The 12,655-nt window shown below is 35.3% G+C and overlaps 1 protein-coding gene across 1 annotated transcript; it reads left to right on the forward strand.

Annotated features, from left to right (window-relative positions):
* Window positions 1-4,987: 4,987 nt before the first annotated feature.
* LOC104236950 (serine carboxypeptidase II-2) lies at window positions 4,988-12,155 on the forward strand. Its single transcript, XM_009791003.2, has 10 exons — window positions 4,988-5,416; window positions 6,543-6,650; window positions 7,331-7,426; window positions 7,521-7,613; window positions 8,359-8,444; window positions 8,555-8,818; window positions 9,672-9,805; window positions 10,591-10,686; window positions 11,271-11,376; window positions 11,789-12,155. The coding sequence occupies exons 1-10, from the start codon at window positions 5,149-5,151 to the stop codon at window positions 11,948-11,950; spliced, it is 1,413 nt and encodes a 470-aa protein (XP_009789305.1). The 5' UTR covers window positions 4,988-5,148; the 3' UTR covers window positions 11,951-12,155.
* Window positions 12,156-12,655: the final 500 nt, after the last annotated feature.

A 12,655-nucleotide genomic window follows, 5' to 3' on the forward strand; every position in this document is an offset into this window, starting at 1 on the left:
GATTTAAAGCTAGATTGGTAGTTAAAGGCTACATTCAGTAGGCAGGAATTGATTACACAGAAATATTTTCACCAGTGGTGAAGCTGACAACAGTGAGAGAATTGATAGCCATAACAGTTAAGAAAGGTTGGGCCATATCTAAGCTAGATGTGAACAATATTTTCCTTTATGGGGATATTAATGAGGAAGTGTATATGCAAGTACCACCTGGACTTGTTGTGGATAAACCAAGACTGGTTTGTTAGCTAATTAAGTCTCTCTATGGTTTAAAACAAGCTAATCGACAGTGGTATGCAAAATTGACTGAAGCATTGTGTTCAAAGGGTTATACACATTCCATTAATGAATCCTCACTCTTCTACAATAGGAATGGAGAATCCTCATTATATGTTGTAGTATATGTGGATAATGTGTTTGCTCACTGGGACTGATTAGCAGGCAATTGCACAACTCACAACCTTTCTACATGAACAATTCAAGATCAAAGACCTGGTCAATTGCATTCCTTTTTGGGGTTGGAAGTCATGTACAAAGATGCTGGTGCCATTACATCCCAAAGGAAGTTTATGTTGGACTAGTTGAAAGAGTACAATTGCTTGGATCACAGTTCTTGTTCCTCACCCTTAGATCCCACTATAAAACTAAAAGCCAGGGAAGGCACCATTCGGCATGATACTACTTATTATAGGAAGCTGGTAGGTAAGCTGAATTTCCAAACTAATAAAAGGTTGGATATTGCATACAGTGTTCAACACTTGAGGCAGTTTATGCAAGAGCCCAAAGAGCCTCATTTGAAGGCAGGATTTCACATGTTCAGATACCTAAAAAAGGATCCTACTCTAGGGATTTTCATGTCAAAAGATGCAGATCACACAGTTAGAGCCTATTGTGATTCTGATTGAGCAGCTTTCCCAGACTCCAGGAGATCCATTACAGGTTGTTAGTTCTTCTAGGCAATAGCCCCGTCAGCTGGAAGTCTAAGCAATAAGAGACTATATCTCTGTCCTATACAGAAGCAGAGTATAGAGCCCTGAGGAAAGTAGTGGGGGAATTGGTATAGTTGAGCAGATTATTTGAAGAACTGGTCGTCCCTTTTTCTATGCCTATCTCAGTGTTCCGTGATAGTCAGTCTGCACTCCACGTTTTCAAGAATCTAGTATTCCACGAAAGAACCAAATATATAGAAGTGGGTTGTCATTTTGTATGTGATAAACTACAAACAGGCTTGATTTCATTCCACCACATTAGAACAGATAATCAGCTAGCAGACATTCTCACCAAGGCTCTGACTGGGATCAAACATAGTGTTACATTAGGCAAGTTGGTTGTGTTTACTACACCTCCAACTTGAGGGAGGGTGTTAAGACTAATTATATAAATTAGTAAGAGCTTTACTTAGCTTAGTCCTCAGTTAGTTGGTTAGTGTAGCAGTGAGTTGACAGCTGTAGCCAACTCACTTATTAGTTAGTCAGTTATGTTTAGTTTTATTCTCTTTCATTTTCATTTTTTGTATATAGTGGGTTCTCCACTTAGAATTCAATCAGAGGATCATAATTTTGGAAGATTAATTTTCTCCTTCTTCCCTCTTCTCTCCATTCCCTTCTCTCATGGCAAAGAGGTCATGCTCTCATCACCATTGAAGTTCAGCTGAAGCTCAAACTACTGTTCCATTGACAAATCTAATAAAATTATCAAATTTAGCAAAGACATTTAGAGGGAAAAAGATGTTAAAAAGCAGATATTATCCTTAACAGTTCGTGATTGAGTATTAAACTAAAGCCCCAGTTCTCTACTTGTAGTCGATCAATTAGTGGCCATTCAGACTAAAGTCGCATTGTAACGCGCTTAATAACTCGCATTTCAATATAGCGATTTATATAGCATTTGACAATTGCAATTTATAAGTTGCATTTGAACATAGTGATTTATAAGTCGCATTTGAGCATTGCGATTTATAGGTTAAGTCGCATTTTTGTTTATAAGGCCACATTTACGAAATTGCAATTTATAAATCGTGTTTGGGTATTTATAAGTCGCATTTACAAAATTGCAATTTATAAGTCCCATTATGGGATCCCGATTTAAAGTCGCGTTTTCAAATTGCGGTTATAAGTTACATTATCGGATTGCGATATATAAGTCATATTATCATTGTGATTTATATGTCCCTTTTGCAGATTCTACAAGCTCAAACCTCTCTACTTCAAGTTTTCTAGTTTTCCATGCTACAACTCTACTATTTAAGGGAGAAAACACATTGATGTCTAAGCATAGCCTATAACTCTTTAACATGTACTACATTATAGTCTTGTGAACAATGTCACTCTTATTCCTGCATATGATACTATTCTTGCCATCGGATTCTTATAGCACTCCCGAACACTAGCTGACTTCTTCACCTAGTTTACAGTCAGATGAATGAACCGCGGGAAGCTTGTGTGAGAGTTGGTATGACTGTTGTTTATGAGATATTAATGAACAAGACATACTTCTATTTATTCATAATATTTTTCGTTTCGTCCAATCAAGATCTGAAATATCGGTCTCATTGGGTTGAATGTCTTCCATTGTGCGTTATCAACCGATGTTAAGTACCGAAATAGGTTCTTTACAACAAAAAATTTACTTCTAACACAGAAGGGTTCATAACCTCTATTTGAGCAGTTTATGTATGCACATATGATTTGACCGACTCTGCTCCTGCTACGACAATTACACATTCAGATTAGGAAAGTAGTGAGATATGCTCTTGCTTTAAGCAAATGCAAGTTTGAATCATGTCTTCAGTGTTAAGACTTGATTTAAACTGTGATTCTCATATGGACTATATTAGTAAAGACAATTTTGATCCTTTATGATGCCTGATTCTGAAAATTTTATGCATTATCTTCAAATTAAATTGTTAGAATATGGAAGTTACTTGTGCGGTTGATAAGAAAGAAATTGCTATCCCTTTCTTTTGTTATTTTTTCTAAAGTTTTGATTGGTTATTTTTCTCTTTCAATTTAATAAAAATTGTAAAACTAGACGGATCTAACTTTCCAACTAATAGGATGAATACGTCATTGTCCACTTTGTTTCAGTTTTTTCTTGATGATTGTTCCATGTTAATATGTTTAATATAACTCATCAAAAATGCAAAATGTATTTCTATTAGAAAATAAGTTTACATTTAATACTTTTTTTTCCCTTTCAAATCCATCCTTGCTGCTCCAATTAGTGAAATGCAATAGAATGAAAGTTTAAGAGAGAGATAATATTCTTAAGATTAATTTTATCAAAATCAGGTTTAAAAACTTTTAAGGATGAATAGTATATTAATATAGGGAGAAGGTTGAAAAAGAATTTGGACATCCAACTCAGAATTTTAAAGCAATGGGTTGAGTGATCCAATGCCATTTAAATCTATTTAGAAACCTTTACACAATCCATAAATAGAGAATTGTAACACTAATTTTTCATTAGTGTATTTAAAAAAGAATTACATATTTTTATATTTGAAAGCAATCCAATTTTAAATGTTTTATTTTAATTTTAATGACATGATTTAGAAGCCACAGAAATCTCAAGATATGTTGCATAAGTTTCCAAAATATTTCTTCCATTTTTAATCTTCTTGCTAGTTAAACTATGCACACTGGGATGGATAAGATTATGAATGATGATATTTGGGAGAAGGTGGGCGTGGCTCCTATTGATGTCAAGATATGGGAAGCGAGACTCAGATGGTTCGGGCATATACAGAGGAGAAGCTCAAATACGCCGGTAAGGAGGTGCGAGTGGCTGGCTTTGAAAGGCACGAGAAGAGGTAGAGGGCGGCCTAAGAAGTATTAGGGAGAGGTAATCAGGTAGGACATGGCGTGACATCAAATTTTCGAGGACATGACCCTTGATAGGAAGCTGTGGAGGTCGAATATTAAGGTTGTATGGTAGGAGGTAGTTGAGTCTATTTCTACTTCGTAACTATATGAGGCTAGTCTGATAGGATTTTTGTCTTAGACTGCTAGTGGTTAATGATGTGTTCTCACTACTCTTTTGTTTTTCATAGTACCGGGTCTAGTTATTGGTTATGGCTATTGCTTTTCATTTATTTTCTGATTTTTATGATGCTGTTACTATTCCTTTGGTTTCTGTTGATGATACTGATATATTATCTCTTTTCTCTTTTCGTCTTCTTGAGTCGAGGGTCTTTCGGAAACAACCTCTTCACTCCCTCGGGATAGGAGTAAGGTTTGCGTACACACTACCCTCCCAGACTCCACTAGTGAATTTTTATTGGGCCGTTGTTGTTGCTAGTTAAACTACATCAAATAAATTGAAATGAATATCACAAAAGCGAAACACATAAAACACTACAATTCTGATGGCATAGCAAATACCCTCTCATCTTTAACTAGAGGTCTTGGATTCGATCTTGAAAGCAAAGTCGTCTTTGGTAGGAAGCAATTTATTCTAAAGCGGAACTTCTTGCCGCGATTTATTCTAAAGCGATGCATTCGAATTAATCACCTCAAAGAGTTATATATTGATTATACATAAAGTTATCCACATATTATACATAAGTTATACTCCATCTATTTCAATTTATATGAAAGTATTTGACTGTGCACGAAGTTTAAGAAATAAAGAAGACTTTGGAACTAGTATAAAATGAGGCACATGTATTATGTGTGACTATAAATCATTCCATAAAGATAAATTATTTTCAAATAAAGAAAGTGTACAATGTTTTTGGAGCTAAAAAGGAAACAAGTTCACATATATAGTATATATCCACAAAGGAAGTATATATATTATATATCCACGGACTATTTTTAATTTAAGCATTAAATGAGTTAATTCTTGATAAATAAACAAAAATCTCCAACCTTTCTTTTAGCCAACCAATTGCAACATGTACACGTTTCCATCATATGCAACAATGATTGCAGCTTTTCTATCAACACAACAAGCAAAAACATGAATCATGTGCACAACACTGCAACAAACAACAGTACCCCTTACGTTAACAAATAATAATTCACCCCCCCCCCCATCTTCTTGGCCAATAAGGTCTCTATTTTCAAAAATTAAACAAAAACAGTGGAAAAAAAAATACTTCTTTATATATCCCCTTATACTCCATTTCACTAAAAATCCTACCAAGAAATGTCAAATCTCAAGTGGGGTTTTCTTGTTTTTGCTCTATTTTTCATTACTGAGGTTCATTTGGGTAGTTGTTTTGTAGACTCAAATGTAGTACAAAAGCAATTAGATAAAGTTAGTAAGCTTCCTGGTCAAGGGTTTAATGTGAATTTTGAAAATTATGCTGGTTATGTTACTGTAAATGAAGAATCTGAAAGAGCTCTCTTTTATTGGTTCTTTGAAGCTGTAGATGAACCATCTTCAAAACCTCTTGTTCTTTGGCTTAATGGAGGTTTGATTAATAACTCATTCTCAAGTTTTGCTCTTTTTTTTGTTTTATTGCATTCTTGTTACATTTTCTAGTACTATTTCTAGTGGGATTATACTGGGTATGTTGTTGTTGTTATTTTAGCTTGTGTTACATTTGTCCATAGCGGAGTGTCTATCCAAAATAGCCTAGGGGTAAGGTTTTCTATACACTACACTCTCCGGATCCCACTTATGAGATTATGCCCTTTTTTTTTTTTTTTTTTTTGTTGTTGTTGTATTTTAGCTTGTGTTAGGTTGGTTTTGGTTGGTTTGTTGATTCTTATGTTGTATATAACAAAAATTGAAGAGCAGTGATGGAGCTAGGTTGAAGAAAGAGGGGATTTGTTGAAAAAATATACTGTGCAAACAGGGTAATAGTGAATTCGTTTTTTCGGTTATATATGGGTTGTTGAATCCATTGAAATAAGAGAAAATGGCAGTGAAGTGGCAAAGGTAAAAATGACTACTTTTGCATTCTTGTTACATTTTCTTGTTTTCTTTTAGCTCATGTTAGGTTGTTTTTTTTTTTTTTTTTTTTTTTTTTTTAATTCTTATGTTCTATATAACAAAAATTGAAGAGGGGATTTATTGACAAATTATATTGTGCAAATAGGGAAAAAAATACATTTTTTTGTTACATGTAAGCTGTTGAATCTCTTGATATAAGAGATAATTCTCGTGAAATGGCAAAGGGGTTCAAAAATTGCGACTTTTGAATGCCCTTGTGTTAGGTTGGTTTTGGTTGTTTTGTTGTATATAACAAAAATCGAAGAGCAGTGGTGGAGCTAGGTTGAAGAAAGAAGGGATTTGCTGAAAAATTATACTGTTCAAATAGGGCAAAAGCAATTTTTTATATATATGGTGTTGAATCCCTTGACATAAGAAACAATTCTAGTGAAGTGGCAAAGGGGTTAAAAGATTGCTACATTTGAATCTCTTTGTATAAATTCCTAGGTACACCACTGTTGAAAGAGTCATCAATTCCCATATGCTTGACGTTGAATGATCATTTTCCTCACACAAAGATTTATTAAAAGAATAGTTCTTGGTTGCTCAATGTGGTCGATTGTGCCAAATGATTTGTTCTCACTGATTATGGGTTCTTGCAGGGCCGGGATGTTCATCGATTGCCTATGGGTTAGCTGAGGAACTTGGACCTTTTCATATTGAGAAAGATGGGAAGACCCTTTATTGGAATCCTTACTCTTGGAACTTAGGTATGTTTCTCAATATCTCTTCTTTCTTGCTATAAAAAGTTATGCTAGCTTCTGAGGGTTTTTGCATTTCTAAGCTCTCTCGTCAAATTATCAATTATGAGATATATAATATACATATTAGGCATTTCTAAGCTCTCTCTTCATGCCATTCACTTCAGCATTTTCGACATTAATTGAAAAATTTAGCAATTTGGTAACATAGAATATAGTGACAGGCAGAACCTTATGGTTCTCCTATTTCACATGAGGTTGTAAATGGTCCAATCTGATTAAAAAGGATTCTCTCTCATGGATTTGGTTTTTGGATTATCAAGGAAGCTTAAAGAATGTTGCTGGATAATCAAGGCTTGTTCTGTTTTAATGGAAATGACTAAACGGAATCTTCAATGGTTATATTTGTAACTTTAAGGGAAATGACTAGCTGTTTTGTTTCCTTTTAATTTCTTTGGGGGGGGGGGGGTTGTACCGACTGGATACCAACTTTCTAAATTTGCATGATCACAAGCAGGATTAAGTCAATCACCCTATAGTGCATAAACTCACTGGATATTTCCATGTGCTGTTACATTTTTTACCCTGAGTCACATTGCTTCCGAAGTATGTATAGGTTTGACATAATTCTAGGAAGCAGTGTCTTAGGAACTTATCAGGACGAAGTCTGACTCTATCTATTTCTGCAGCTGCAAACCTGCTGTTTCTCGACTCTCCTGTTGGAGTTGGTTATTCTTATTCAAACACTTCATCTGATCATCTCAACAATGGTGACGCTCGTACAGGTAATAATTTGACCTTTTAAGTTATCTCCCTGATGTTATCATTCATATATTTCTGTATATATGTATTAAATTTCCTTCAATTGTTGCATTACAGCTGCGGATTCCCTTGCATTTTTACTGAAGTGGCTTGAACGATTTCCAGAATATAAAGGAAGAGACTTTTATATTACAGGAGAGAGCTATGCTGGTAAAATTAATTTTCTAAGCTTCCTGTGAAATTTCTATTTCTGATCATTTTCTGGTTAGCTGTATTCTGTGCAATATGATTAGATACCCTACTCGATTGATGGCGACCAAATTTATCGGGTGCATTGCAGCAAAATAAGTAACTGGTCATCAAGATGAAATTATGTGTCTCTTATGCTTACAGAGGAAATCTTTAAATATTTCAGGAATTCGATTGCTTGTATATATTAATGTATAGATGGACTCGTAAAGATGCTTTAACTTGTTAATAACTTACTAATTGACGTCATTTGCTCGATGCCGTTATTGACAGTACAGATTCAAGTATGGTTTGTCTTGCTTGCCTAAAGGGTTGATAGAAAGTTTATAAATCCCTATTTCAAACAACTAAGTAATATAATTTACTGTACGCCAAATCTTGGGCGTTAGCATTCCTTGGAGTTGATTGATTTCAAGTTGTTCGTTGACAATTCACCACACTGCCACTAATCTTATATCTTTCTTCATATGATTGATGTCTGTTTTTGATAAATATCTTTCTTCATATGATTTACTGCGGCCAATATTTCAATATTCAAAGATGTCGAGATGACAACAACAATCTAGCCTCTCAATATTTGATTGGACTTTATACAAGCAACTATGTTTCCTTGATATATTCTGGTTCTTTTATGTTTGTTTTCTTGAGTAGCTAAATTCAATTACCGAAACAACTTCGGTTTTACTTATTCCTGATTGTGGACCAGGGCATTATGTTCCTCAGCTAAGTCAAGCTATTGTGAGGTACAACAAGGGTGTAAAGAAGCAAGTAATCAACTTAAAAGGTTTCATGGTATGCACGCCTATTTCTCAACTCTATGCACACACACATATAAGATTATCAAAGACGAATCATTTGCATTTGTGTAGTTTAGTATTAATACAAGGTAATGAGCATTGCAGGTCGGAAATGCTTTGACCGATGACTATCATGACCACCTAGGACTATTTCAATTCATGTGGTCAGCTGGAATGATTTCCGACCAAACATTCAAGCAGGCGAATGCTTTGTGCGACTACCAATCATTTATAAGACCCTCAGAGCAGTGTGATAAGATTCTGGATCAGGCTAATGAAGAAGTTGGAAATATTGATAGCTACAGCATCTTCACCCCAACATGCACAGCCAAGTTTAGTATGCTAAACCACTTGCTCAAAAGGAGCAACGTAAGTGACTAGAACTTTACTCTCGCATTAAGTTCAATGATAAAGGTTTAACTCTATTCACTTAATGTTCGCTATCATGGGCTCATGGCTGTTTTAGAGTGCTAATGTTGATGAATCCTAGTATCAGGGAAGTCTAAGTATCAATTAATGTTTTTCGAAGGAATGAGTTTCGAACATAGTTCAAGTAAATGACAGATTACAGTGATGAGGTGAATATCTTTGGAGGACAGCTTTTGCTTTTTGTTTATCTGTTCTTTTATCTCATTGTCAAATGTTGTCAGTGTATTTCATTAGAAAGAGTTATGGCATGGCAAGAAGTGAGAGCCACTTCTTAGTTCTTACAGATGTAGAAAAGTGATAACCATGTGAGTACTGTTAATGGCTTAACTCAAACAAAAGTTTGACGTCAGTATAATTAATATGCAAAACTCAGAAGAGCGAGATTTATGACCTTGGCAAGAGTTAGACTTCCTTTATAAAATATCGTAATGGGGAAGATAGAAATGGTTTACGTCATCAAAATTGGTATTCCAAACTGCTAACGTACGATATTTTTGGGATTTGGTACTCATTTGCCAAGCTTTTAGAGGTCATTGCCGGCCTATAATTGTGAAGGCGATGGACTGGAAAGTAAACTATCACTAAATTGTACTTTCTTCTATTTATTTCCATTTTCCTGTACGATGATTGAGATGTTATCAATATGTTATCTTTTTAGTATAGACTTCTTAAATGATGACAATGTAATTCTTGAACTTGGATACCATGCTGAATAGAACAGGAGATTAAAATGTTGAAAAAGATTTAACCAGCACTATTTTGATCACTGATAAAATTTCATGCCGTTAAATAGAGGGTGGGCCATCTCAGAAGAAGCTATGATCCATGTACAGAGCAGCACTCCGTGATTTACTTCAATCTTCCTGAAGTTCAGGAGGCTCTTCATGTTCATAAGAGAAACTCGTCATTCAAATGGGTAGCTTGCAGGTATTTTCATTTTGTTCATTTAGTGGATATCTCCTCAAGATCTAGGGGGATTCCTAGTCGCAATGTTGTAGCTACCCGAAAGTTGGTATTTGGAATGAATAAAATTTTAGCAGGTTACCACAAGAGAAGATTTCTCAATTTGATTTCAATGAAAAAAGAAGTGTGTACATCTACGGAATATGAGGACATTATGTTACTGAATTCATATGGTGGTGCTACGAACCTATTTGCCACATAAATATATTGTTGACAACTCTTGCATTCTATATTAGAAGTAATTGAATCACAGGGCAAAAATAGGACTTAAAAAGAATCCTCTTCCTATTTATTCTTATTATCCGCCTTCCCGAAACAACAGAAGTGAGCCAGTTTCTCTTCTCCTCCAGCACCTGCTCACTGGAAAAATCAGCAACCTTGCTATATATATCTTCTCTTCTTTAGCAGCGAGTTACTCTTTTATTGCTTTTCTCTCACCTCTTCCCTCTTTCTTTCATTGCCATCCACATGCATAGCAAAATAAAAAGTAGAAGAGGTTAAGAATTTAACATGGTGGTTTACAATGGTGTCAAAAGTTGAGGGCTGGTTGCCGTCTAAAAGAAAGAAAAAGCTGAATTCTATGGGGCAAAAAAGATGTTAAAGGGAATCTCGTGCAATTTCCTTATTGTATAAGAGTCAAAATGCATTATTGCTTAGGTTAATCTACTCAGTGAGCCCCAATGTCTTTCAATTGTAATGTCTTATACTTGGTTGCACGCCATGTATTTACTCATTTGCCCTACTTGCAGTGAAGAAGTATCCAGTGGTTGGAAGGATTCTCCCAAGACAGTGCTGGACGTCTATCGTGAACTGATACAGTCAGGCCTTCGTATTTGGGTTTTCAGGTGTGCTTTGATTCTAAATACTAAGCTTTTCTTTCTCTTCTCATGTTTACTTGCTATGTTGGAAAACATGGAGATTTTAAGATGCAAGAAAAAGGCCATGAGATGTAGTTGCAAATCGCTGATGATACTTCACTCTAGCATACACCCCGTCCGCTTCAATTTATGTAATCTAGTTTGACTGGACACGAAGTTTGAGAAAGAAGAGACCTTTGGAATTTGTGGGAATATGCAATGAGAAAACTATGGCTATAAAATCATGCCACTAAGGTCCGAACCTTCAAAGTTAAACCGTTCCCAAATATAGAAATGTGTCAATTCTTTTGAAAATAATGCCACATAAATGAAACGGAGGGAGTAAACTCATTGAAGAATAAACATTTTCTCCCTCTTGAAACCATAGAAGTCGAAAGCTTTGATATATACTCAACTGCTCACAAACATCATTCTTTGAATTTCTTATGCTAGTGAAGACTCTTCAGTCATGCACATCAAAATGTTTTTCAGCCTCTTGTAGACTTTCCAAGAACAAGATTGATAATACGCAGATAACACGAGGATCTTTTATTGTGTTTTTTTTATGGCAGTGGTGACACGGATGCTGTGATTCCAGTTACATCAACCCGTTACAGCATAGATGCTCTAAAACTGCCAACAATTAGTCCCTGGCGAGCGTGGTATGATGATGGACAGGTATTTTCTTTGCTCAATCTTAGCTTATTGTCCTTTCCATTTTGAGTCTTTTAAAAGCTATGTTGCTCGAACTCTTCGAAAATGTTGATGGATGTGTGTCGGATCCTCCAAAAGTAGTGCATTTTTTGAGGATTCGACACGGGTGTGACAACTGTTTTGAAGAGTCTACGCAACATAGTCTAAAAGTACCTCAAATTAGATCTGACTATAGCTTGGGAATTACGGAAACAACCTCTCTACCTTCACAAGGTAGTGGTAAGGTCTGCACACTCATTACCCTCCCAGACACCACCATTGGGATTACACCGGGTTGGTTGTTGTTGTATAGCTCGGGAATTGCTTATTTCTTGATTTAGTATCAATTCTGATCGCGTCAAACTACTAACATACTATGCTTAACGGGGTAAAACAGGTCGGAGGATGGACACAGGAGTACAAAGGGCTGACATTTGTTACTGTAAGAGGTGCTGGCCATGAAGTCGCTCTGCATAGACCGAAGCAAGCTCTCACTCTCGTCAAGTCATTCTTAGCAGGAGCATCAATGCCTAGCTTGCAACAAATCAGTGACTCTTAGTTCTGTCTTTTCTTTTCTTTTTCCCAACTGATGCTTGTTTACCTCGAGCTGTAGAAAGCTATATCTGGATGAGCAAAAAACAATTGTTACATCGACTGCAGCTACCTGCTCGATATTTTATAAAAACTCACTCGTTGCCACGCTTCTGAGTTGTAAGAGTTTATCAAGCTTTATCTAAAGCAAGCATGAGCATACCTTCCTATTATTTCATAAGGCAGCTGAAAATGGAAGTTGGAACCAAAGTTATGTTTTGATTTAGGGTCCGTTTGGCCATAATTTTTTTGGAAAAATGACACTATATAGCTGCTCTCAAAATAATAGCCGAAAAAATGTATATTTTTTTTTTGTATATATATATATATATATATATACAACTCACCTATGTGTGTGTGTACGTACGCGCACACACACACACCCTATATGTTACATACAGAATTTATACAAATTTTATACACTTTCGGCTACAAAATGTAAATAGTTTCTGGCGCGGTCTAAAAGTGGTAATATCCCAATTTTTTTTACTCTTCTCTGAAAAATTATCCTTTTTTTCGAAATTGGTGTTAGGCTATAAAATTTTTAATTTTCACTCGAAGATGAATTTTAGAATTTTTTGAAAATTTGAAAATTTTCAAAAAGTTGTTTTTCAAAATTTTTATTTCAGATCACTCACAAAAATTCAAAATTAATCCAAAATTATATTCATGT

This window comes from Nicotiana sylvestris, chromosome 11, assembly GCF_000393655.2.
Source record: "Nicotiana sylvestris chromosome 11, ASM39365v2, whole genome shotgun sequence".
Classification (NCBI taxonomy): domain Eukaryota; kingdom Viridiplantae; phylum Streptophyta; class Magnoliopsida; order Solanales; family Solanaceae; genus Nicotiana; species Nicotiana sylvestris.

Excerpts from the sequence above, each read along its gene's own strand:
- LOC104236950 (XM_009791003.2), top strand. The coding sequence starts at position 5,149 with ATGTCAAATCTCAAGTGGGGTTTTCTTGTTTTTGCTCTATTTTTCATT. Across the intron at positions 9,806-10,590 it reads TTCAAATGGGTAGCTTGCAG|TGAAGAAGTATCCAGTGGTT; the intron begins GTATTTTCATTT and ends CCCTACTTGCAG. Across the intron at positions 10,687-11,270 it reads CTTCGTATTTGGGTTTTCAG|TGGTGACACGGATGCTGTGA; the intron begins GTGTGCTTTGAT and ends TTTTTATGGCAG.